General features: G+C 55.8%; 1 protein-coding gene and 1 long non-coding RNA gene across 25 annotated transcripts in view; both read right to left on the reverse strand.

The window, feature by feature from the left end:
• Positions 1 to 24146, reverse strand: part of HSPG2 (heparan sulfate proteoglycan 2) — a 108664-nt gene extending 84518 nt beyond the window's left edge. For all 23 annotated transcript variants that reach the window (XM_021095496.2, XM_021095495.2, XM_084963234.1 and 20 more), the window contains exon 1: positions 24009 to 24146. In XM_021095496.2, coding sequence (XP_020951155.2) covers positions 24009 to 24071 — 63 coding nt within the window. In that variant the 5' untranslated portion in view covers positions 24072 to 24146. The remainder of the gene's footprint in view (positions 1 to 24008) is intronic.
• On the reverse strand, positions 11946 to 18539 carry LOC146402594 (uncharacterized). Of its 2 annotated transcripts, none has more exons than XR_014807235.1 (2): positions 18456 to 18539; positions 11946 to 17398 (listed from the first exon to the last, which is right to left on the reverse strand). It is a non-coding gene; the product is annotated as an uncharacterized LOC146402594 (long non-coding RNA). The 2 variants fall into 2 exon arrangements; XR_014807233.1 differs by having other exon boundaries at positions 18403 to 18539.
• Positions 24147 to 25419: the final 1273 nt, after the last annotated feature.

Below are 25419 nucleotides of genomic sequence, written 5' to 3' on the forward strand. Positions count from 1 at the left end.
CGCCAGGTCCAGGGCCTTCTGCAAGGCAGCCAGACAGCCGGGCCTCGGTGACTCCACTCCTGCTTGCTCCCGTGGGCATCAGCAACAGGAAAAAACAGGCTGGAACGGCAGTCCAACAGCTGCGGCCAAAAAGGCCAGCTCCCCCTGCCCCCAGGGCTTTCCTCATCTGCTTCCTGGAGGCGGGAGGGGCAGGCAGGCCAAGTCCGTGGCTGAAGACAGGCCTGTGGGCAACAAAGCTGGAAGTAAGAGGAAGGGCGCTCTTCCTTTGGAAGGGCCCCCGTCCCCTCTCCTCGTGACTAATGTCCAGTCCAGGCAAACTAACTCCGGACAAGAATGGGTATGGGGGAGGGTTGTACAAACACCTCAGGGAAAGGCTGATCCACAAAGCTGAGTCGGTTCCCTCCATTCTAAATGTCCCAAACACTATGACGAAAGAAGGAGGACAGCTGTTTAGGGTTTCCCAAACTTACTTAATTCGGAACCCTTTCTTCATGCAGACAAGGGTTCCGCTGAACACATTTTGAGAACACCACCACCACAAGGGTTTTGAAAAGCTTGTTCCTGAAGACAGAAAAGCTCCAAGGCCCCATGGGCTGAGGTGCTGACAAAGGAAAGGCAGGCTGAGGGACAGCTAGCTGGTGGCAGGAGGGTACGCTCTCTTCTGAGGTGAAGAAACACAGACAGGAGCTGCCCCTCCCCTCCCTGGCCGTCAGCTGCCCTCACAGGGGATGAGTCCTCTCAGAGGGGACAGGACACTTGGCCGAGCACCTGATCACTCCTGGTGCCCTAGGACCACAGAGAAGGTGTGTCTCTTAGGCCTGGAGACAAAAGGAGCCGAGCATTGGAGGGGCTGGTGGTCCTCCAGGCAGCAGGTGGGCCGTGAGGGATGGAGGATGTGCTTCCAGCTCACCCCACGGTCTTGGGCAAGTCCCTTCCCCTCTCTGGGCTTCAGACAGGGCTTCAGGCTCCCTGTCAAATCATGCACTAGACCTAGATCGCCAATTTCCAGCCTGAACTCAGCAGCCTCAGGGACCACTTTAGAGAGTGGGTGAGGGGTTGGGGGGGGACAGGTAGAGTTTGGGCCCCCTGTCCCAAATACATGCTTCAATCAAAACAAATCCACCTTTTCCCATTTTATAGTCTGACCTTCTATATAAAATACGTCTGGTTCAGTCCCTGGTTAGCTGTAAGCAAGTCACTTCCCATCTCTGTGCCTCAGTTTCCTCATCTATAAAATGGGCATGATAATCTATCTTGATAGAATCTGCCCCAGAGGCCTGTTGTGAAAATTAAATGAAAGATGGAAAATGGCACTAGCACATGATGAAGGCTCTATAAGTGTTTGCTGTTATTTATCAAACTATAAGAATATACTCTATACATGTATGTATAACCGGGTCACCAGGCTATACAGTAGAAAACTGGCAGAACACTGTAAACCAGCTATAATGGAAAAAATAAAAATAATTATTAAAAAAAATATTTAATTGGATTTCCTGTTGTGGTTCAGTGGTAACAAACCCGATTAGTATCTTTAAAGATGCGGGTTTGACCCCTGGCCCCATGCAGTGGGTTAAGGATCTGGTGTTGCCGTGAGCTGTGGTGTAGGTTGCAGACACGGCTTGGATCCCGCTTTGCTGTGGCTCTGATTAGATCCCTAGCCTGGGAACCTCCACATGCCGCACCTGCAACCCTAAAAAAAATAATAATAATAATAATAACTAATCAAAATACTATACTTGTGATTGAAACGAGGGTTTGATAGCTTAATAAGTTGGAAAGTTTTAAGCTTAGATGATCCCAAAGGTTCTTTCTGGCGCTGCCATTTGAAATCCTGGAATGTTACCATTCGAACAGTCTGGGCTGTGAGTCTTGCCAGCACAGAGGGCGGGGCTCGAGGAGGGAATTACGAGGAGCAGACTTCAGGGAACCAACTAGCAATGGGTTCCCTTCATCATCACCACCACTCACCTGTTTATCCCTCCCCACCAGCCTGTTCTAGAAAGACTCAAAGTGGCTTACAAAGAGGTACACATAACAGCCAGAGAAAATTAACTAAACACACCTAAGAGAAACTCGAGTACAGCAGACAGACAGAGCCTGGAGCCAGGCAAATAGACAGAAAGCATGTGGTCAGTTCTGGATGTCTGGGAAAGCAACAAAGCATTTGGTTCTGGGCTCTCCCGTGGCCAGTGCGAAGAAGGAAACCTGACCGGTCCTTGGATTCTGGGTCCCAGGAGGTAAAAACAAACTCGTTGCTTAGAAGGAGCACAACTATTCCTGACACTGAGAACACAAATGCCCTGAGGGGAAAGGTTTATCTGGTGCCCTTCTTTGTCCTTGCTGGTGGAGCCAGTGTCCCATCGGTGTCCACTGACCATGACCTTTGGAGGCTGAGGCCAGGAGCAGAGGCTACAGTGGTCAGAGGCTGGAATGGAGGTCCAGGGAGTGCCCCCAGCATCCTTGGTCTGGGCAGGATTACCCATCCCTCCCCGTGCCTGAGCACAGCCAGGGCCCAAAATAGCCAGAGCTGGAGAGGGTGCCAGGAAGCCCGGGGCAGGGGACCTGGCTGGGCCCGCCCACAGTGGAGGGCCCACTGGGCCAAAGCACACACATCCCTGGGGCACAAAGGAGCACCTTCACCTGGGCACACGGCCCTCTCTGGGAGTCCCCCATCCGCCAGGCTCCCCCCTCAGCTGCACGTTGCTCACGCAGAGCCCAGGCAGCTGCTCCACCCTGTCCACAAGGCAGGCCTTCCTGCAGGAGCCAAATGGAAAAGTCTTCGCAGAAACACGGTACCATATAGGGAAGTGCTGGAAGACCTCCTCCCGCTCCCCACCTCCAGGATCGGCCTCCCTCAGGATTCTTGAGGATCCCCCAGCTGCAGGCCAAGACAATGGGGGCTATTCTGGGCTGCATGGGGGTATTTAAAGCTTTGGCTGGGCCTCATTCCTGGGGAACAAGAAGCCTTGACCTTGGCAAGACCTTCCTGAAATTGTTGCTGCTCAGACTGCGGGGGCTGGGTCCCAACCTCTCCAGCCAGGCCTCTCCTGCACAAGTGCCTCCTCCTCCAGGAAGCCCTCGAGGCCACTGCCTAAGACCCTCAGAGGAGCTAGGTCCTGGTCCCCGCTCTGCCACTCATCTCAGCCCCAGGTTTCTCCTCTGCCGATGTGGATCATACAAGCATGTGTAAAAGTACTTGGAGGCTTCCGTGGTTAAAATGACGTTGTGTCTTCCTAGCTGTCACGGGGGGGAGAAGGGAAGCAAGGTGGAAGTCTGTCTGTTTTGTCACTGCTCTTTCTCTAGCACCTGGCACATAGTAGGTGCCAAACAAATATTTGTTGACTGATAAAAAATATTTGTGGAATGTGTCTGGAACCCTCGCAGAACCACCCACAGTGGTGAGTACACAGGTGGCTAATACTCTGCAGATAATATTGCCAGATCTCATTTTGGGCCCTTGGACCATGCCAGGCCTTGTGCTAAATACTTTACATTGATTATCTAATTTGCTCAAACATTCCCAAGAGGGAGGTACTATTGTTATTTTATTTTACAAGCAAGAAAATGGGAGTTCCACTCCAAAGGGTTAAGGAGCTTGCCGGGGGTCCTAAAATGACGCAGTGGCCAAGTCGGGAGTTACACCCAGGAACCCCTAGGTCTCTATCCCAAAAAAGGCAGCAGGGTGAGCCCTGAGCTGGGAGCCAGGAGCCTGAATTCAGCCACTCGGTAGCTATGTGACTTCAGGCGAGTCACTTGGCCTCCCTGACACGGTTTTTTCTCCCCTAAAAACAGGAGCATTTCTTCTTATTTTTTTTGTGTTATTTGTAAAATCAAAGGAATTAAGGGATGTGATCATGGCTCCCCCCATGTCAGCCCCAACCCCTCTCCGGACCAGCAGCCATGAAGGACGGCGGGAAGGTGTCCCGGAGAGGACGGGGTGCCCAGGGCTGACTCTGGAACAAAGCTCAGCAGCTGCTGACAACAGCTGGTACGAATTCTGGGCCTAGCCCAAGCAGGGGGAGAAGGGGCGGGCTGCGAGGTCACCTCTGGCTCTCTGTCACCCTTCCCTGCTGACAGCTGCTGGGGGCTCAGGGCCAAGGGCCCTGCAGCAGGAGGGGGTGGAGGCAGGCTGGCTGGGGTCACCTCAGTCGTGATGCTGCCAACTGCTCAAATCCCAGGGTGCCCGGCCCGCTGGGCCCACTGGCTGGGACACGGGCCTCACTGCCCCACCCCACGGCTCTTTCGCCAGTTCCTGGGGTGGAGGGGCTGGAGCAAAGGTCTGCAGGCTGAACATGCCCTGCCTGGAGCCTGGGTTGCCCCAGAGACCCTGGGGGAGGTGGATGGGCAGGGCTGGGTTGGAGGGGGTCTGAGGAGAGGCCCTGTGGTTCTCCTGGAAGATGGCCTTTCTGGAGCCTGTGAACTCAGCCTTGCCCGGCCCCACCCCGGGCCCCACTCAACCCCCTCCGGCGCACTCCCAGCTCAGCGCCAAGCCTTTCCAGTCCGCTGCAGCCCACGCGGCTCCTGCTCCTCTGAACTCTTGCACACCCATCATTACCACTGGCCATATTTTCCGAAGCAAATGCTGAGAACAGTTTAACAAAGGATCCTCGGCCTGCTTCTGGGTGTCAGAGGCAGCCTGGGAGACGTAGTTTGGGTTGCAAATTCTAGGACATGTTCAGAGTGTTTTGGAAAGGCTATTTTTATATGATTTTATTCATTAATCAAAGCCATCCTCGGAAACGTTTGTGGGCCACACGCCGCCTCACGCCACTTCAGGCTGACAGGACAACCCAGCCTGGCAACTTCCTAGCTGTGCAGCCCTGAGCAAATCCCTCGACCTCTCTGAGCCTCTGGTGCCTCATCTAAAACAGGAATAAAAATGGTCACCTCACAAGGCTGCTGGGAAGATCCAGCAGGACAATCCAAGGGTTTAACCCAGGGACTGGTATCTACTGGATTTAAGTCTCTCTTCTTGCCTTTTCTCTCTTCCCAAAACCTGACACAGCAAGAGTGAGCTCTTCAGAAACCCCTGGGGAGAAGAATTCCTGTTCTGCCCAATCACAGGCTAGGGAGGGCTCAAGACAAACCAAGACAAAAGGCACCAACTGGGTCCTGGGCTGGAAGTGATCGCCTAGCCCAGTATCCTCACTGATCAGAAGGGGAAATCAAAAGGGGAAACTGAGGCCCGGAGAGGGGAAGTAAGGACCTCCAGGAGGCCCACAGTGCTGGAGAGACTGAGCTCACACCCCATCCGTGACCGACAGCTCGCTGGGTGACATTACCTCTTGGAGCTGTTTTAGTGCTGCCCCCTCCCCCCACCAGCACTGTTACAAGGATAAGCTGCCTTGTGTACGTCAAGATCTCAGAGCAGCATGAGTACTCAGAGCAAGAGAGGAAGTCTCCCTGCAAGCTGATGGCAGAGGCAGACTCAGGCCTCAGGGGTCCTGGCTCCTAACACAGGGTCCTTCACCTCCCACGATGCCCCCTCCTTCCCATCCTTCCCCAAGGCTGGGGTCCACGCTGCACCGATAAGGACACCGGGAAGGTGGCATCAGGCTGGGTCTTTGTGGTGGGCTCATCAAGGCCTGCGACCCCGGTCTCCACGTCTGGGATTGAGAATGGGCCCCTCTGGCCTGTGCCAAGCCCCGGGCAGACAGGCCCAGCAGAGGAAATGGCAGGAAGGGCTGGCAAGCCAGAGGTGCATGTCCTTGGCAGGGAGAATTCACCTCCCAGGGACTTGGGTTACCGGGTTACCGGAAATGATAAATCTCCCGCTGCCTGCCACCTCGGAACAGGAATGTCGGCTGCCTGGGGGAACATCCTGTCCACCTGTCCCCGGAGAGCTCAGGGACAGCCGGGACCTGGCCCTCCCTCTGCTCCCTGCCCAACTCCTGGGGCCTCAGCTTGGTGCTGGGGTCTCCCCAGCCAAAGGGCACCTGTCATTTGGGGAGTGGTTGTAACTGACCAATCTTAGGAGAAGAAGAGAGGGCTGGAAGGGGAATCCCCCAAATACTGACTGGCACCCCTAAACCTGACCCACTTAATTCTATCAAATGCGGATTCTGAGCCCCAGGTTTGGATGAAGGCTCTAGTCTTGTTAACCCAACAGGGCACAGTGTAAGCTCTGGGGTAGGATTAACCTGGCTGGAGGCCTGGCTCAGCAGCTTATCAGTTGGGAGGCTGGGTAAGTCACGGCAGCACCTTCTGCTCCCCACTTTTTTTTTTTTTTTTTTTTGTCTTTTTGTCTTTTCTAGGGCCACTCCCGAGGCATATGGAGATTCCCAGGCTAGGGGTCCAATCGGATCCGTAGCCACTGGCCTATGCCAGAGCCACAGCAACGCAGGATCCAAGCTACGTCTGCAACCTACACCACAGCTCACTACAACACCGGATCCTTAACCACTGAGCAAGGCCAGGGATCGAACCCGCAACCTCATGATTCCTAGTCAGATTCGTTACCCATTGCGCCACAACGGGAACTCCATGCCCCCTCTCTTTGATACGGACATGACAAGGCCATGACGGGCACTCTATAACATTCACTGAGCTCCAGTGTGAGTTGCATTAGCACAGGGCTTGGTGCACAGCAAGGGCTCAATAAACAGTCGCCATCAGGTACTGAGATGTGTTGAGAAGGGGAAGGGAAGATAACCAGTAACTGTCCTGTGAGTAGGGGCCTCGCCACGGAGTTCCCTGCCCTCACGGGGCTGACATTCTACTTGGAGCCAGGCCGGTCATAAACTGGTACTTGTTAAACAGTGGAAGTACTAAAAAGAAGAATATAGCAGGGTGAGGGGGACCGGGAGTGGCTGGGTGGAGGTTGCTATTTTGCACAGGCTGGTCAGGGAAGGTGGCACTGCAGTGCGAAAGAAGCTGGTGCATGTACAGAAGAAGAGCTCTCTGAGTGCAGGGAAGAGCAGCTATAAAGCCCTGGAGGCATGAGTACCCTTGGAATGTTCTGGAAACAGCCAGGAGGCCAGTTATATTATCTAATCCTCATAACTGCCCTGAGAGGGAGGTATAATTATCCCCATTCCCCAGATGAGGGACATGAGGCTCAGAGAGGCTTTGCCAGGATCACAGAGAAGTAAGTGGCAGAACCAGAATTCCAAGCCTCCTTGTCAGCAAAGAGTCCAGGGGCCACTGTCCGCAGAGGTCCCAAGGGGAAGGACAGAGCGGGAGAAAGGTATGCAAGGTGTTCAATCAAAGACTTGACTCCTCCAGACTGGCTGTGTGATTTTGGACAGGTCACATCTCCTGCTGGGCCTCCCTGTCCTCAGCACTCGTGGACCAGTGATGCCTGTTGGTCCACCTCCCCGCTGATGAGGGAGGGGCCAGAAGAAGGGGGAGCGGAGACCATGATGCTGGGAGGTGACCTTGAACTTCTCTGATCATCCCAGAGAAAAGCTCATCCCAGACAGATGTGAATACCACCTACTGACCAGACTAACCTGAAGCGCCCAGAGTGACCTCCTGCCTGACCCCCCGAGAGTTTGCACCCCACCTACGCCTGCCTGGGCCTTGTCAGCACTCAGCACCCAGGGCCCAGCCACAGCCAGGAATCTGTCCTGAACTCCAGCTCCAGGTGTCAGCCATGTCCCTCACCTTCAGCACCCAGGACCCAACCCACACCCAGCTCCTAACCCGGCAGAGGCCCGTGACTGGCCTTCGCAAGCAGGGGTGCCAAAGCAGGCCAGCCCTCATGGGCACGGGGCCAGACCCTGAGGCGCAGCCAAGTGCAAACAGCATGCTTGGCGCCCAGATACAGGCGCGTTAGAGCGGGCAGGCTGCCCACTGCCCCCGTCACAACAAACCATCATCTCCGCCCTGCCGAGAGGGGCCCAGGCAGCCCAGGCGGCCAGCACCTCTGTGGGGAGCTGGAGACTGCCAGGGGAGGCCTCCCCACCCCCACCCAGGGAAGGGGCAGTGGGAATCGCCCAGGCGGGTGGAGCAGAACAGAGCGCAGGGGAGTGGGTGGGATGCGAAGGGGGGAAGGGTGGGCTGGATGGAGCCAAGTCACGGACTTTTTCACATTATGCGTGGAGTCAGGCAAGGCAGAGGGTGAGACCTCCTCAGTGCCCAGGAGAAAGTGGGGATGGCAGTGTGACAAGAGGGGCAGTCCTGTCTGCCTTCACCAAGGCCCTGGGGTCTCTCAGGCCTCCATAGATTGGGGCTTCCCAAGTGGGACAGGGATCCAGGAAAAGTGACAATAGCTATTCCTTACTGAGTGGCACCAGTGCTATCCGGCAGAACTTTCTGCAGTGAGGGAAATGTCTGTATCTACGTTGTCTGATAAGTAGCCACCTGAAGTGTGGCTGGTACAACTGAGAAACTTTAATTTTATTTAACTGAATCTGAAATTTAAAGTCACACGGGGATTAAAAACTTAAAAAAATAAAAATAAAAAAATAAACAGTCGCATGGGCTGCTGGGCACCCTATTGGACAGTGCAGGCTGTGCCATCACCAATCCTTCACCCAAGTGTGGAGGAAGAGCTCTCTCCACTTAACAAAGGAGGAAGTTGAGGCTCGCCCAAAGCCACAGCCGGTAAGCCGCAGAGACGGAATCAGAACCCAGGCCTGGCCCCTCCATTGTGCTCCCCACCCAGGGTTATTGTCAACCCTGGCAAAGACGAAAGGAAATTGTACATGCGTGGGCGATAAGGCTGCCCCGTTAATCAAGACATCAAGTCTTTTGCTTTTGGCCTGAATTCTGCCAGCTGCACCGGTTATCACACGCTGACCAGACGGGCCATTTATAAAAGTCTTTGATTTCTTGACATGAAGAAAAGGCAGAATGATGACGGAACAGTCCCAGCTGGTTGACGAGCCAAGTCCCTGAGAACGCTGGGAATCTTCAATGACAGCAAAGCTGGGCTTGGCCTTTCCCACCTCAACACCCCAGGCCCAGCAGCCCCCTGAGAACTGGCGGCTTGCGTGCCACATTCTCACAAGGCATATTTTCCTGCTGCTTGGCCTTTACGTATGCTGTTCCCTCCTCCCAGAATGCTGTTCCTATGCCTCTCAATCGAATCTACTCCTCCACTCATCCATCCTTCAAGTCTGGCTTAATTACCACCTCCACTCTGAAGTCTTCCTGGACCCCCCACAAAGACATCTTTCTCCCCCACACAGCTATAGGACTTAATTTCTACCTCTTAGAAGACTATAGATTTGGTCTTAATTATAGCCTCTCAGGTAAATGTCTCTCCTCTCCCACTGGAAACAAAGGTTCTTGGGGACAAACTCCAAGTTGAGGTTTTTTCATCATATTTATATATGGCATATATATATATAATATACATATATTAACCCTTAGATACCTCCCAAAGCCAAGGATAATAAACTGAGTTGAATTATAAGAGTGGTTTAGAAGTTTTGGGACTCAGTTTCTTCTGGCTCTCCCCTAACCACCTCTGATCCCAACAGGAAGTCCTTTCCCTGGACTCTGGACTTCAGTGTGTACATCTGTAAAATGGGGGCAATGATAGTGCCCACCTTATTGGGAGATTATTTGTACTTATTATATTTATTTGACAAACACTATGTGCCAGACACTTGACAAATATTACTTTCTTAACAACCCCATGAGACAGGGAATACTATCACTCTCCCCATTTTATAGAGGAAACTGACAGTGAAATTAAACAGATAACAGACATAATGCAAGTCAGGTGCTTATCAGTGTGTGGCACACGCTAAGTGCTAAATAAACTGTAGCAACACTTTTTTTTTTTTTTTTTCCTTTCTGTATAATGAAGAGTCTACAGAATTGGAGGAAATTCAGGATACTCTCCCAAGGCTGGGTCCATAGTGGATGCTCCTCAAAATATTCACTGCTAGGGTGACTCAGTCCCCAAGCATACCAGTGACAGGAGGGGTGGCCCTAACTAAGCCCAAAGCAGCCCCCGCCCTGACTCTTCCCTCCCCCATCTGATCTACTGTCGGTACCACAAGCACATCAGCAGAGAAGCCCTTCCCTGCTCCCACCTTTCTCCAAGGACGGGAAGTGTGGAATGACTTTGGGGAGGTGACTCAGGTCCAGCTGTACTGATCCCTTGGGTGAATGGTGATAAGAGAGTCTGATTAAGTCTCAGAGGTAAGGGATATGCTTGACCTTCTCCAGTCCTGCCAGGAGCTCGGACGCCCCATTCTTCTCCCCAACCCCAGCCCAGACCAAAAGAGGGGAAGGAAAAGCAGAATGGGGAACAGCATCAATACTGATGGAGTCTCTATGGAGACCATCTCTCCAAGCCCCCGTTTTCTCAACTGGCAAATGACAGTTCCTATATCACAGGGGTGGTTTCGAGATAAAATGAGCTTCTCCATCTTTAGCACACCCAGGAATCACCAGGAGATCTTGCTTGGGGTCTTGTCGGTGTCCAGATTCTGATTCAGTAGGTTTGGGTGGGGCCTGAGAGTCTGCATTTCTAACAAGTTCCCAGGTGAGCCCCAAGCTGCTGGTGTATGGACTGCCCTCCGGGTCATGACATCAACGAGGGATTAGAATAGCACCTTGTACACAACAGCCCTCAATAAAAGTCAGCTCACTAGACTTTTTCTTCTAGCGATTTGATCCTTAAGAATTGTCCCTAGGGTACTAGAATGGTTATGTCACCTCTGGACATAACTGAGTGATTTGCCCAAGCACAGAAGGCTTGGATTCAGGGCAGAAGCAGGGTTCAAGGTCAAGTCTGCAGATCCATCCTTTCCAGGCATCACACCACCCCAAGCCCCACCTGCTTCAGTGGCAGCCAGAGGCTTGGAGCTGAGGACACGAGCAGCTTTGCCCCTCGGTCCCACTGCTGGCCCCTGCTGGGCCAGCCAGGCCTCCAGGTGCAAGCCCAGGCTCCCCCAAGAAAAACCTTGAGCCATCACCTCCACTCCCCCAGCAGCAGCCTCTAGCAGCTTCCACCTCCATCACCTTATAAAGCGCCCCGAGCTGCACTTTTCCAAGCTGCAGTTTAAATTTATATGGAGCGAACCAACTGTCCTTTCCCTGCAGCCTGGGCCTGACTGCTTCACACATTCCTTCTGGAGCAACATTACCTAATTTAACCATAGCCCCTGCTCTCCAGGGCTCTCAAAATAGCAGCGGCCAGTAGGGGAAAATGCCCTAATGTTAAAATAACCAATTCTCCCTCCTCCCCCACTCTTGGCCAGCACCGCCTCAGACCCAGCCCAGGAAGGAACGAGGGCTGGGAGGACCAAGGTGGGCCTGGTTAGAGGCGGAGATCCCGCCATGCTTCCAGCGCTCTCACAGATACCTTCCCCCATATCCTCCAGCTCATCCCAGGGGCCAGGGTTGCCCTGGTTACCCAAGACTAGCATTCAGCTTTCACCTTCTCCTAATAACAGAAACTATCGTAGGAATAATTGCTACCCTTCCCCAGGTATTCATTCTGAGCTAAACACTTCCTACCCCTTGGCTCACTGACAGCAGAAAAATGTAGGGATGAATATTCTCTGGTTTCAGATGAGGAAATGGGGGCTCAGAAAGGTGCAGTGACTTGCCCAGGGTTACAAAGCCCTGAGGTGGCAGAAGCGGGATTGGAACCCAAGCCCAGGTACCCCAAAGCCCTAACCATCTACTACCTGCTAGCTGGGGCGCCGCTTGCAGGGCCTGAGCCCAGGAGAGGAGGCACGGGGGTGGGGGGTGCTAGAAGGAGCCTGCTCACCTGCTGTATCACCGCAGGGTCTGCTCACGTGGCTGGCACCAAACCGCAGGGGTCTGTTATGTCCTCGCTCACATTTCACCCGGATTTTCTGAGCCTTAAATCTGTCCTTAGGACCCCGGGGGCGCAGGCCGCCTGTCAATCTGTGATCCAAGCCCCCTACTCCCTGCTCCCTCCCTGACCCCGTGTGTCCCAGAGGAAGGCTGCCTCATTAAAGCAGGGAGCACCCAAATGCTGACATACCTCAAGTGCAACCAGTGGTTAAGGAGCTGGGAGGGTGGGCCTCCCACTCCCCTGCTCACTTAATGCAGAGTAATCATTAACCAGGGCAGAGCACGCACCCCCAGGGCCAGCTCCAGGTCCCTTCCCACCTGGGGAATTCTAGGGCCACTTTCCCAGCCACCCCGCTGGGACCCTAAGGTCCCTGGTATGGGAGTGGGGTGGTTTGGCAGGAAGGCCTAATCTGATATCACTAGGGCAGGTGGCCCAGCAGGTACCTGGAGGGCTCTTAGGAGCATCAGGGGGCCCCTGCACTCACACCCCTTCCTGCCCTGCTCCCTTCCCACAGTTGGGAAGATTCACGAAGTGAATGAAGAGTGTTGGACAAGAGGGTGGACCCTGGAGCTTGGGGCCTCCTCCAAGGGCAGGGGGAGGCAGAACAAAACCAAGCCCCAAGGTTTACCCAGGACCAAGCACCAGGGGCAGTCTTGAAGGGCGAAGGGGACCTTCACAAAATAACAGTTCCTGTTATTTATCAACTGCCTATTCTGGCCGGATGTGATTTCCATGGTGTCTAATCTTCACCAAAACCCTGCAAAGATGGTATGACCATTCCCCGCTGATAGATGAAGCTGAGAGAGGTTGAGTCACCAGCCCAGGGTCACACAGCAATAAGTAATGGAGCTAGGACAGGGCTCAGGGCTGTGTCTCCTGCCCATGACACTGTCCCGAAGTGCAATCCGTGGAATTAACTGGTGGGGGGTGCTAAGAGGCCTCATAAAAGGGCTTCTGAGTCCTGGCCAGGAACCCCAGGGGTGACAGAGCCGCTGGGGGTGGGGGTGGAAGGCAGAGTGCTCCCCCCAATCTGCATGTGCCAGGTAAAGGTGGTCCCGAGGCTTCTAGCACTTTGGGGTAGGTGAGGCCTCTTGACATGCTGAAGGGTGGTGGGTGGGACCTGCAGCCCCCCCCCCCCCACCCCCAACCCCGGGTCACTTAGAGAATTCCCTTCAATCGCTCAGGTGAAACGTAGGTGAGGCCCAGGCAGGCTGGAAGCTTTGATCTTATCACACATTCCTGCCTCAGCCTTCCTGGTCCCTGTCCCCTCCCTACCCCTCCCTCCCAGGAGGTGGGAAGCCAGGACAACTTAACCCTTTCTTCCCATTTCTTCAACTCCAGTCCAGGCTTGAGCTGATCTCTGCCATCCCTCTAGCTCCCCCAGAAGAGTTGGGAGAGAAAAGGGGGAAAGGAAAGTGGTTCAGCCCAATCTCCCTTGTTTAACTTGGCGCCGCAGAACCCCAACCTGAGCTCTGGCTCCTAGATTAAAATAACCAGACTCAGTATATTTATTTATTTATTTAGTCTTTTTAGGGCCGCACCCATAACATATAGAAGTTCCCAGGCTAGGGGTAGAGTCAGAGCTATAGTTGCCGGCCTACACCACAGCCTCAGCAACATGGGATCTGAGCTGTGGCTGCGACCTACACCGCAGCTCAAGGCAACACTGGATCCTTGACCCACTGAGTGAGGCCGGGGATTGAACCTGCATCCTCATGGATACTAGTCGGGTTCATTACTGCTGAGCCACAAGGGGAACCCCCAGACTCAGTATAGATAAGCCTCGCTGTTTTCTCATCCATCAGCTCATCTGAGACTCATGGCAAAACCCGCCTTCTCTCCTCTCTGCCCCTGTGGGTCTGTCCCCTGCCCTAGCCTGTGGTGGGGGTAGGGAGCTGTCTCTCAAGACCCCTCTCCCCATAAGCTATCTGGAGGGAAGCAGACAGTAACCAGAATAACAAACAGGAGCTGGGACAAAGCCACAAAGACTCCAGGCATCTCCCACAGGTTATGCAGCCCCCAAAAGCTACTCTCCAGCTCTTGGAAGACTCCTCCTTGAAGGCAGCCTCCTTTTATTGAGAGACCTTCTCTTGTTGACTGGTCTCCCCATCAGACCAGAAGCTCCTTGGACCCATGCCTGGTGTTTATACCCCACACAGAGCTGGAAAGAGAGCTGGCACTCCATAAATGGTTGCTGAATGAATGAATGGATGATGCCATTTTGCAATGGGGAAAATTCTGCTCTGAGAAGTTAAACGACTTGCTCTGGATCACAGGGGCAGGGGTAGTGCCAGGAGCACAGAAATCTTGTGACTCCTAGTCTAGTGCTTACTCACTAGATGGACATTCACAGAGCCCCTGGATCTTAGCTCAGCAACAGGTGAATGGACGTGGGTAGACCCCAGCAGGAGTGACCCCAGGCCCACACGGGAGGAGAGCCAAGGTTTCAGCAAAGTCTAAGGGAGCAGGGAGCCAGCTCCTTCATCCGCCTCCCTAGCCCAGGGCCTGGCCCTTGTGGGCAGAGAGCATCAGTGAAGGAAGGCATGAGATTGGTGAGACAGTGGGCTTTGCATGGTGGCACCACCCACTCTTAAAGACAAGCTGATAGATTTCTCCAAGAACTCAATGTTCCCTTCCTCAGAGTTGCCAAGTGGCCAAAGAACAAGAAAGGAGCCCATTTTGTGGGCAGGAGAAGCGAGGTCCAGGGAAGAGGGGCAGTAGTTGACTGGCAACCCACTGGAGGCCCAGGCCTTGACCTCCTGCCTCCTGGTCTGACCAGTTACAGGGCAGGGGACTGGAATGCATGTCACCTCAGCTATCTTGGTTACTTCCTCTCATTCTTTCCCAGGGTTAATGACTCCAACAGTAGGCCAGGGCCTTCCTGCTCACACACTTGATAACAATGTGAATCTAGGGACGATGGGGACAACTTCTGGGCCCCTGCCTTCCTCCTCCTCCAGCCAAATGCTCCTGGCTCTGTAAGCCCCACTTCCTCCAGAAAGTCTGTCCAGACAATTCACGCCAAATTGATCTTTTCCTTCCCTGACAATCTGCTATTGTCTAGACTGTGAGCTGTGCTGGGTAATTATGGTTTGGGAGCCCAACGAGACCCAGACCTTCTGGAGAGCAGGGGCTGTGCCTCTGATCTCTTCCAGAAGGACGGACAGAGCTGGAGTCAGCTCTGCCACCTCCTCTGCACCCGGCTGTGTGATTTGGGGCAAGTCACTGCTCTCCTCTGAGCTGTTTCTCATCTGGGAAATGGAGGCATAAATCCCAACTACAGAAGGTTGTTAATGCCTACAAAACACGAGCACAACGGCTGGCACACAGTAGGTCTTCAGGCAATGAATGGGTGAATAAACGAATGGCTGGATTCCTCCACTGCACAAAGGTGTTCAAATGACACAGTTTGGGTCTTGGATCTAGATTCTGCTCCCAGCTGGGCTGCTACTGAGGCAGGCACACAGCTGGCTCAGAACAGGCTCCACTCCGCGAAAGTCTCCACTGAAACCCAATCAAGGCAAAAACCTAGAGGCCCCAAAGGGAGCTTGGGACCTGACAGAAGGTTCCAGGTTCCCAAAGGTCTCCGTGCCAGGGAAAGCTAAATCTACCTCCCTGGGGAATATTATCACTAGATTGAGCTGGAGGCCAAGGGCAAAAGGCACCCAAGTCTGAGAAGCAGGAGCTGGATAAGCCCACGTGGCAGATATGCAGCTTGCTGTATCCCCTGCCAAGGCCAGCCCAGTCCACTTCCTCCAGGCAGCCAGCCCTGACTACACCAGTCCTCCCAGATGGTCCTCTCTCTCCCCGCAACAGGTTGGACCCACTCGGGAAGGGATGACAAGCCCTTGAGTCAGAGGACCTGGGCCCTGCTCCCAGCCGAGCCACGGACTGAACGAATAACTTGCACCACTCACATCCCCTCTCCCTGCCTCCTGTTCCCCTTCTGCAAAATGGAGATAAGGATGCCCACATCAAAAGATAAGAATGCCCACATCAAAATAATGCCCCATATGTACGGATCATATGCGATAATGGCAGGAGAGAGCCCTGGGTGGGGCCTGGCTGAGAGAGGGTGGTGGCTTTAATTAGAAGGTGTGAGGGCTCACTGAGTGCTGGCCGAAGATCCGGGTGACTGAGGTCACTGGGGAGGAGACCCTGGCAGTCCCAGGGCACCAAAGACACTGGTCTGTCCTCAGGACACTCCCGAGTCTCTGCTCCTCTGGCTGAAGGGTCACAGGAAGACAAACGACAGGAGGGAGAAGAGGTTGCTGGGGCTAGGATTTATGAGGCCAGATTTCAGCGCATCCAGCCCCGAAAGGGATCCAAGAAGAGGCATGATCCCAGTTCCCAACTATTTGAAAATTGGAACCACCAAATAAGGAGAGGGATGAGTCAGCTGGGGTGGGGGTGGGGGGGCGGCTCTTTGGGGGTGAATATGGGGAGGCGGGACAGAGAGAGCGCTGGGGGCAGAGTCGTGGAGGTGGCCTGGGAAGGGGCCAGAGGCAGCTGGGAATTCCCAGCCCCACCCCAGGAGAAGCATCTGTGGGGTCACCTAAGGCCACCTCTGAAGTCCTCCCCCTGCCCAGCCCCAGGCTGCCTCCTCCTCCCCAGAGCCTGGGCTGGGGGGAAGGATGCCAAGGGTTAAAAAACCAAACACCTGGACATGACCCACCCTGGTGGGGAAGGGGCGTGGGGGCATGTCTCCAGCCCCCACCCCCCACGCCAGGGTGCAGGCTCGGGGAGAGGTCACCAGGCACCTGTGCTCCTCTTTCCCTTTAGTCCTGCGACTTCAGCGCGAGTCCACGGGGCCTGATTTAAAGCTGTGTGACGCCGCCTCCTCTGGCCACGGACCTGCTACACGTTTCCCCAGGGCTCCCTGAGCAAGGTCCTGCCTCCTCATGAGCCTGAGGGAGGATGGGGCTGGGATGCAGTCCCAGGAAGCCCCCCCTCACCCCTCCCCTTACAATGCATGAACATCCTCTCTGCACCCATGGGAGCCACTTGGCCCCACCTCTCGTTGCTCAGAGCCCACCAACTGCACACATCTGGGAAGGGGACAGTGTGTCCACAGGCTCCAGCCTTTCCCAGGCCACACCCTGGGGTGTGCCCCCCCTTCTCCCCCCCAGGAAGGAGCAATCAGAGTGGAAGGGTGGACTCTGTCCTGCAGCTGTAGCCTCAGTGGGGGAAGGGGGGGCCAGTGACAGATCAGACGCAGTTACATCAGGGGCTCACAGACTGACCAAGAGAGGCAGAGGGAGCAAGGATGATCCCTTAACTCGATCATTGACTCAACAAGCCCAGGGCAGAGCCTAGGTTGGTAGACGGCAGCCAGTGTGATCAGGAGAAGGTGCGTCATGCTGGGCCCTGGTCAAATATCACTCTGGCCTTGGCCTTGGCAGGAACAAGACTAACAGCAGCCACCTCTGTCAAAGTCCTCTCACGTTCCAGATACTGTTTGTGAGATGCAGCCACTGGTCTCACAGTCACCCAGGAAACAGGCATCGTGATTCGCATTTCTTTTTTTTTTTTTCTTGTTTTTTTGGGGCCACACCCTCAGCATAAGGAGGTTGCCAAGCTAGGGGTCCAATCGGAGCTGTAGCCACCGGCCTGCACCAGAGCCACAGCAACATGGGATCCGAGCCGCATCTGTGACCTACACCACAGCTCACGGCAACGCCGGATCCTTAACCCACTGAGCGAGGCCAGGGATCAAACCTGCGTCCTTAACCACTGAGCCACGACAGGAACTCCATGATCCACATTTCTGACCTGAGGCTCAGAGAGATGAAGCAACTTGCCCAAGGTCACACAGTCACTCAGGGCCAAGCCAAGACTTGAAGGGGGCCCACACATCTCCCTTGACCACAGTGCCCAGAGAAAGGGGCTTTGAGGCCAGTGAGGGCTCAGACAAGATGAAGACGGCAGGGTGGGCATCCCGGCTTGTCCCATGTGCTCCAGGTCTCAGCAGTGAGCAGTGGCTGCGAAGATCAGCTCCCCTGCGTCCAGTGGCCGGAAGCAGCCCCTTCCCAATTCTCAGCAAGGAATTGGGTGGCTGGCTTCCTCAAGGACATTCATTTATTCACTCGGTGAATGGGCACCTACTGTAGCGCAGCAGCTTGGCACCGGGCAAACCGCAACGAACAAAACTGAGTGCCTGCCTTCCTGGAGCTTCCATTCTAGATGCGGGAAGGTGGTGAATTCCAATTAAACACATAAATATACAAGCCATGAGCTTAGGCTGTGGGGTTCCCAGAGGCCAGTGTCTGCAGCTCCACAAATGCACCTGCAGCAAGACCCTCACCCCTACAGGTCAAGGCAGAGGCTCCAACATGGGGCTGAGGGGCTGCTCTAGCTGTGAGTCGGTCCAACACTGTCCCCACCCCCATGCCATCCCCGCTGCCTTCCTGCCAGGCCTGCTCCTGCTGGAGTTCTCCCATCTCAGGGGCAGTGCCAGAGATTCTGGAGACATCCCCAGCTCCTCTCTTTCTGACCCACTGACCCCCCAGCCCCTCAGCAAATCCTGGCGGCCCTTCAAAATACGCTCAGGCGGAGATCCTGTCGTGGTGCAGCGGTTAACAAATCTAACATCCACGAGGACACAGGTTCGATCCCTGGCCTCGCTCGGTGGGTTAAGGATCCGGCGTGTCGTGAGCTATGGTGTAGGTCACAGACGCAGCTTGGATCTGGCATTGCTGTGGCTGTGGTGCAGGCTGGCAGCTACAGCTCTGATTCAACCCCTAGCTTGGGAGCCTCCATATGCTGGGGTGCAGCCATAAAATGCAAAAAAAAAAAAAAAAAAAACAAACCCAAAATACACTCAGGATCCCCCACTTCTTCCCACCTCCAGGGCCCTGGTACAAGCTCCCAACATCTTGGGGCTGGGTCACAGCCTCCTTGCTTTTGCCCTTGACTGTTCCACACTGTCTTCCCCACACAGCAACTAGAATGATCTCTCATCTCACTCAGAAAGACACGTAAAGTCCTTCCCCCGGCCGAGGCTCTGCTCCATCTTCCCTTCCCACCCCAACCCCCCGGCACACGACCAACCCTCACTCAGGCTGCTCCAGCCACGCAGGCCCCTTGCCTTCTGCAGATACGCCGAACACAGCCCGGGGGCCTTTGCACAGCCCAGGGGCCTTTGTGTTAGCCTTTCCCTCTGCCTGGGTGCCCTTGCCCTAGGCACCTGCAGGGCTGCTGCCTCCCTTCCTTCAGATCACTGTCCGTCCTCTTCCCCGCTTTATTTTCTCTTCCAAACACTTACCCCCACCTGACATATTTATTGTCTCCCTGAACCAGCTATGATGTAAGTTACCTGAGGGGAGGGAATTTGACTTTTTTGTTCTCGGCCACAACCTTGGCACCTAGGACACAGTGAGAGATGCTCGATAAATATTGGTTAAATAAATTTTTCGTCTAACACTTTGGAGATTTTGGGTTTACAGAATACGTCACCAAGTTCATCATTTGTCCATCTGTGTGCCGGACAGCTCCCTAAAATCGAGAGCAACTCAAAAACAGCTCGCCCTCCCCTGTGGCTTGGGGACAGGGCTCTGGTAGGTAGCCAGGAGCTGGTCTTAAGGACATCTCACGGATGCCACGCACACTCTGCAGTGCATGTTTCTCCCCCCTCGCCCCCTGCCAAGGCCCTGAGGTCCCTGCAGTCCTGGCACAGATGGGCATCGGAGAAAGGGGGGGTACTAGGGGTGGCTGAGACTTGAGGCCCCACATTCCTGGGCCTCAAAGAGCCGCCTTGTTCCTGGGAGTTTCATGGCGGTGCCCCTGGCCCATCCACCCCCAGCAGCCACGAGCCACTCCCTTCTCAAGGCCGCTATTGACATGGACCCAACACCACCAGGCTGGGCAGTGAAGCTGGCGGCTCCCCGCGAAGCGAGTTCCACACATTCTTCTGGGTTTCAGTCAGCCAGCTCTGGGAGCTGGGGCGGCCAGCAGGCCCCAGCCAGGCCCTGCAAACAGGAGGGGGCAGCAGGGCCACAGAGGCCAAGGGTCGGGGCAACATTCCAGCTGGGCGGGGACCCTCCGTCTAACCTCCCCCTTCCTGGCAGGGGTGAGATGGGGGGAAGGCCAGGGTGGGCCCTGGAAGGAAGGACAGTGGGCTCGCCCCTGCCCCCGCCCCCAGCCTGAGTCCTCACAGCTGGGAGTACTTCCCGCATATACCCCAAGTGGTCTGAGGGTCCAGAACCCACATGTCTGGCCTCCAAGCGGCTTCTGAATCATCGCTCCAGATCTTTCCACATCTTGGGCGGCCCCCTCACCCTCCCTCCCGAGACCGGCCCTAAGTCCAGGCAGCCCTAAAGCCTCTGCAGACTCACCCTAAACCTTCAGCCCCCAGGGAAGAGCCAGGGGAACCCAGAGAAGGCTCCATGCAGGATGGCAAGCTGTTCTGCCAGTCACTCCCCACCCAGGGTAGGGCCCAGCCTGGCCCACTGGGGCCTTAAAGCCACCCTATTAATTCAGTTGTCTATAGGGTCTCTTGATGGAGCAATTAATGAACAAACCTACAAAACAAACAGGTAATCAATCCTACACATGACTGCCCTAGAGTTAAGCTTTTCTAGGCTCCCACCAGGGCAGGTGTCCCCAGGAGGCCTCGTGGACACTCGAACACACCTATCCTGAATGTCAGTGTCCCAAAGGCAAACCCCGTGCTATTCCTTGCCTGTGATCACTCCTGAACCACCTAGGACCTGAATCCATCTATCAGCGTTAGTGATGACAAGTTATCAACATCTATCGCCTGCCTTCTACAAGCACACAGGATGCAGGCAGAGTGGGGAGAAGCTTGTGTGGCTTCAAAGCCTGGCTCATGGTGCCACCGAACAGTGTATGTGAGTCGCTGGGCAAGTTCTGCCATCTCTCTGTGCCTCGACCTACTCTGCTTAGAGAATGGGGACCATACAAGTAGCGATAGCTGAGTTCATGCAATGGACATATTTACTGAGCACGTACTAGCTGCCAGGTGTTAGGGATACAGCGGCAGTGAACAGAAGCACAAAAGGTCCTGCTCGCATGGAGCTTAAACAGGGGCAGGGGGTGTGGGAGATAAAGAAGTGAATAAATACATGTCAGAGTGACAGGGACAAGAAGAAAACAAAGCCGTAAACGGGGAACACTGAAACTGCTGGGCAGAGTAGTCGGGGCCTGAGGGAAGGGAGAGAGGATCACCAAGGTATCTGGGGGACAAGTGTTCTAGGCGGAAGGAACAGCAGATGCAAAGGTCTTAAGGTGGGAGTGTGCCTGGCAGCGTTCAGAAACAAAGACCAGTGTGGCTGGAGCGAGCAAGTAAGGGGCACGGGGGCAGGAGGAGAGACGTGAGAGGGATCCGGGGAGGCCAGATCAGGAGGGCCTTGTGGGCCAAATCAGGGGCTGGGGTCTGACTGTGAGCAAGGTGGAGAAACGCAGGGAGGTCCAGAGGGAGGGGACGACACGCGAGGGTTCATGAGAAATGTCACGCCTGGCAGACAGCAGGCAGTGGGTAAATGTGGACCATCCACACCCCAAGACTGCCCTCCCCACCACCCCAAGCCCTAAACCCCGTCCACCTTCTGCCATCTTCCTACCACCCATCTCCCAGGCCAGGCGTCAGGCCCGCAGATCCCAACTTGCCTGCGCCGAGCCTGAGAACAGGCCCAGGCCAAGCCATCGGGGGCCAGGGTTCCCCAGACACAAGCAGCTCAGCTAGGGCCTGGGGGTGGGGGGCATCCAGCTCTGCTCCTGCCAGCCTCCGCCTCCCTCTGCAGACCCGCACCTTCCTTCTGGAAATTCCCAGGGCACTCACAATGAATGCCCTCCTAGCACAGGTATGGAGCAGGGGGGTGGACTGGGCAGCCAGTTTTGTCAAGGGGAGGGCTGAGCTAACACTGCCCTGAGGGAAGGGGCGGTGCCTCCGCAACCGCCCACAGCCTCCCCAGCAAGGAAATCCAGCCGAGGCAGGAAACAGGTATCTCGGTGACTTCCCTCCTCAGCCTTGGAAAACACCTTAATCAACCTCAAGAATCCTGTCTCTTGGCAGGGCTGGCCCCCCGAAAGGAAGCCCAAGGCCCCAGCAGGAAGAAAGGGGTCAGCAGGCCACAGCAGGCCCTGAGTCACCCAGGCCTGGCCCCCTCCCCCAACAACCTCCCCCCACCTCCCCTGATCTGAAATTACTCCCACACTCAATCACAGACCACTGTTCCCTCTGTCTCCTGCCCCCGCTGAGGTCTTGAGCTCCCTAAGGACCATCTTACCCTCCCCTGGTGTTCTACCCTCACATACCCACCACGGGCTGATGGACATGAACTGGAGGGCAGAAGAGATCAAAGGCAGCAGGCAAGGAGGGGCCCAAGGCTGGCTAGGGCGCCGGGCTAGGACCCTGCTGCCACTGAAAACTTCCCACGAACGTCTCATGCCCATTTTACAGATGTGGAAACTGAGGTTCAGAGAAGGGAACTTGCCCCAGCTAAGAAAAGGCAGAGCTGGGATTCAAACTTCGGTCCTTGAGACTCCAGAAGTCAAGCTCCTTCCAATCCTTCCACTCTCAGCCATGAGCGGGACCATGAAGACCCATGTGGTTGCTGAGGAGCCCGGAATCCCACAGGATCAGAGCTTTCTGTTTTCCCATCTTGGTGCTGGGCAAGCACAGACAGGGCCTGTTCTCCTCACTCATAAGCCCCCGGTGCTGGCTGGGTGCACGGTGCACAGTAGGTGCTTAGCTAGTATCTACTGAATGAATGAACCCTGAACTCCCACACGCTGTCATGGAAGGCTGCTCAAAGATGTGGCGAAAGAACGAATGAATGGGGACTGGCTGCAATCCGGGAGTTTCTGTGGAAATTCCTCCCGCACACAGCAAACAGCTCCTTCCCCCTCCTGTCAAGGTAGAGGTAGAACCCCTGATCGGGGCAGAGCTGGGTCAGGGTCAGAAAAGGAGGACGTTCCAGGTGCTAAGTTGGTGCCCCACTTTCTGGAAAAGTAAAGATCAGTATTGGGAGCTACAAGTGCAGGTCAAGACTGGTGAGCAACCAGATGGGCCCTGCTGGATGTGTTGGGGTGAGAGGCTGAGACAGAGAAGGAGGGAAACTGCCCCATGGGGACTGGGGGAGGAGAGGTGCTGGGTGGGTGGGGCAAGAGAGGTGAGGGGTCACATCTGACTCAGGAGGCCAGAGGTGAGAGGGAGCCGGCAAGGCGAGGACAGGGAGTCAGTCACTGCGCAAACACTGGCCAGCTTAGAAAAGTCCCTCTCTTGGCTCTGAGACCAAGGGGCAGGGACAGCCCAGGACCACCTGAGAGAGGCTGGGGGTGGCTCTGTGGTTCACCACACAGGCCCAGCTCCCCAGATGTGCCCCCATCCACATGTGCCCCAAGTGCCCTGCCCAGTGACCCCGCCCTGCCCTTCTGGAGTTCACTGAGTCTTCTGAGCCTCTCCTGGCCAAGTGTTCTCTTTCCCTCAGCATGGGCCCATCCAAGCTCAGAGCAGGGGACTGGGCTGTAAGGGGCAGGCCTCTCCTGCACCCTGAGGACCTGGGAAGAAGAACTCTGGGGAAACAGATCCACTGAGTGTCCACCACAAACAGGGGTCCACACCGCCACTTCTACAAGTACTCCACCCAGTCCTGCACTTTGAAGCTACGCATTTTGAGTTTCCCCCAGGCATGTGGGCTGGTCTCAGAGAAGTTAACAACTTGCCCGAGGTCACACAATTGCTCAGTGAAGAGCAGGGATTGATTCAGTTCCTGGGCTGTGCGACTCCAGGGCCCGTGGGTGTTCCACACAAGACTCAGTTGTATCCAGAATGGTTCTTTACTTATGCCTGCCTGGTGACCAGCTCCCCAAGGGGACAGACCTCTCCATAAAGTTCCAGTGAGGACTGGTAGGGTCCCCATTACCATCGAGCGCTCCTGTTCCAAGTTGGCACAGAAAGGCGTGTCCTCTCCCTGCCAAGTTCCCACCCAGCTCGAAGTTTCTCCGCCTGGCCCCCAGGAATGGCAGGCCAGGCCATGCCCAGCGCGACTCGGAGACCCAGCAACGTGGCCGGACGACCCACGGGCTCCCACGAGGGCCGGCCCCGCCCCCGGCCCCACGCAGGGTTCCCTGGGCGCCCCTCCGGACAGCCCCACGGCGGAGGGTGGCGCTGGCCTCTTGGCAGCCCGGGGTCGCTGGCGGGCGCCGCCGTCCCGGGCCAGATTCCCGGCCGCGCAGCCTCGGCGCCCCCGCCAAGTTGGCGGGCACGGCGAGCGGGGCCCGGGGTGCCTCCCGCCCCTCCGCCCCGCACACTCACCGCGAGCAGCCGCCCTTGTAGCAGCAGCGCCAGCAGCAGCGCGCCCGCCGCCCGCCGCCCCATGGCCCGGCCCGCTCCGCTCACTCGCTCGCTCGGAGCCCGCCCGCAGCCGCCGGCTCGCCAGCCTGCGGACTTCTCGGGACGGCGCGGCCCGCTCCCGCCACCCCCCGCCCCTCCTGCTGCTGCCCGCCCCGCCCCCGCGGCCTCCCGCCCCGCCCCCGCGAGGGCAAGACCCCGCCCCCGGGTCTCCCCGCCCCGGGCGCCAGGCCCCGCCCCCAGGCCCGCCCCCGGACCGAGGGCTCCACTCTCTCCAGCCTGCCGCACAGCCAAGGCGGCCTTTGTCTGGGCCATCGGCCCCCTCTGTGTGGGCCGCGGCCCAGCCCGGTTCCCGGCCAAACCCGGCCTGGAGTGTGGGATCGGACGGGGGGCCGGGTCCCTGCGCGTGGGACCTCCCTCCCTCCATGCTCACGGCTCTCCCGCACGCCCCCGACCCATGTGTGGACCCCTAAATCCTTTCTCACACCCTTTCACACTTCGCAGACGTGACTCACGTGGGCCTTTCTCCAGGTCCCTCCAGAATAGCACGCGATCACACGGACACGGTCACACACGCTCATGCCAACTTTGGCTCACAAGATCACCTGCACATTCACAAGTTTCACGCTCTAACGCTCATCCACTGCCCGTGAACGCTCTGCACATGCTCGCAGTCTTTCACCCAAATTTCGTAAACTAACAGTCCTCATTGACTCAAAAGATCATTCTATCCCTTGTACACCTTTACCTCTATAGGTGATGCAGTGGACACAACTTACACACGCGCACACACACACTCTGCCGCTCATGTTCATAATCACATTTTCACACACTAACCTATACGAATGCCAATATACAAAGCATAAGGCCATTTTCATGCTCAGATTCCCTACAGGCGCTCCCCGCTCACACAGAGGCCAATTCTTACCAGCATAGCACCTGCCTTTTTACATTTTCTCACACACTGACCACATTGCCTTACACTGGGGACCCAATACTGAGCTGAATTACCCCCTATGCACACAAATCCATAGACCAACTTTGATTCACACAAGTTACAGCACCACTGCTTAGAGACACACGGACTCACACACCTAGGCCCAGACACAGACACTGCCAAAGCCTCAGTCACAGATGCTTGGACGGTAAATCACAACCCCTGATGACACAGACCCAGAAACAGCATGCACGGCCACACTACCAGGCCTCCCTGGGGTTGTGGTCTCCTTTCTGCCTGAAAGTTTCCAGGGCAGCCCAGGCTGATGGGTGGAGAGAAAACTGGTGTGTGTGTGTGTGTCACTTGGAAGAAAACTTTTGAGTAATGATACAGGGGGAAGGATCAAAACTGAAGTTTCCATTGTTTCCTATGAGAGTT

Source organism: Sus scrofa, chromosome 6 (genome assembly GCF_054392235.1).
Source record: "Sus scrofa isolate SSC_HxYL_T2T_F1_AM1 chromosome 6, Sscrofa_HxYL_maternal_Yorkshire_Landrace_v2.0, whole genome shotgun sequence".
NCBI lineage: Eukaryota > Metazoa > Chordata > Mammalia > Artiodactyla > Suidae > Sus > Sus scrofa.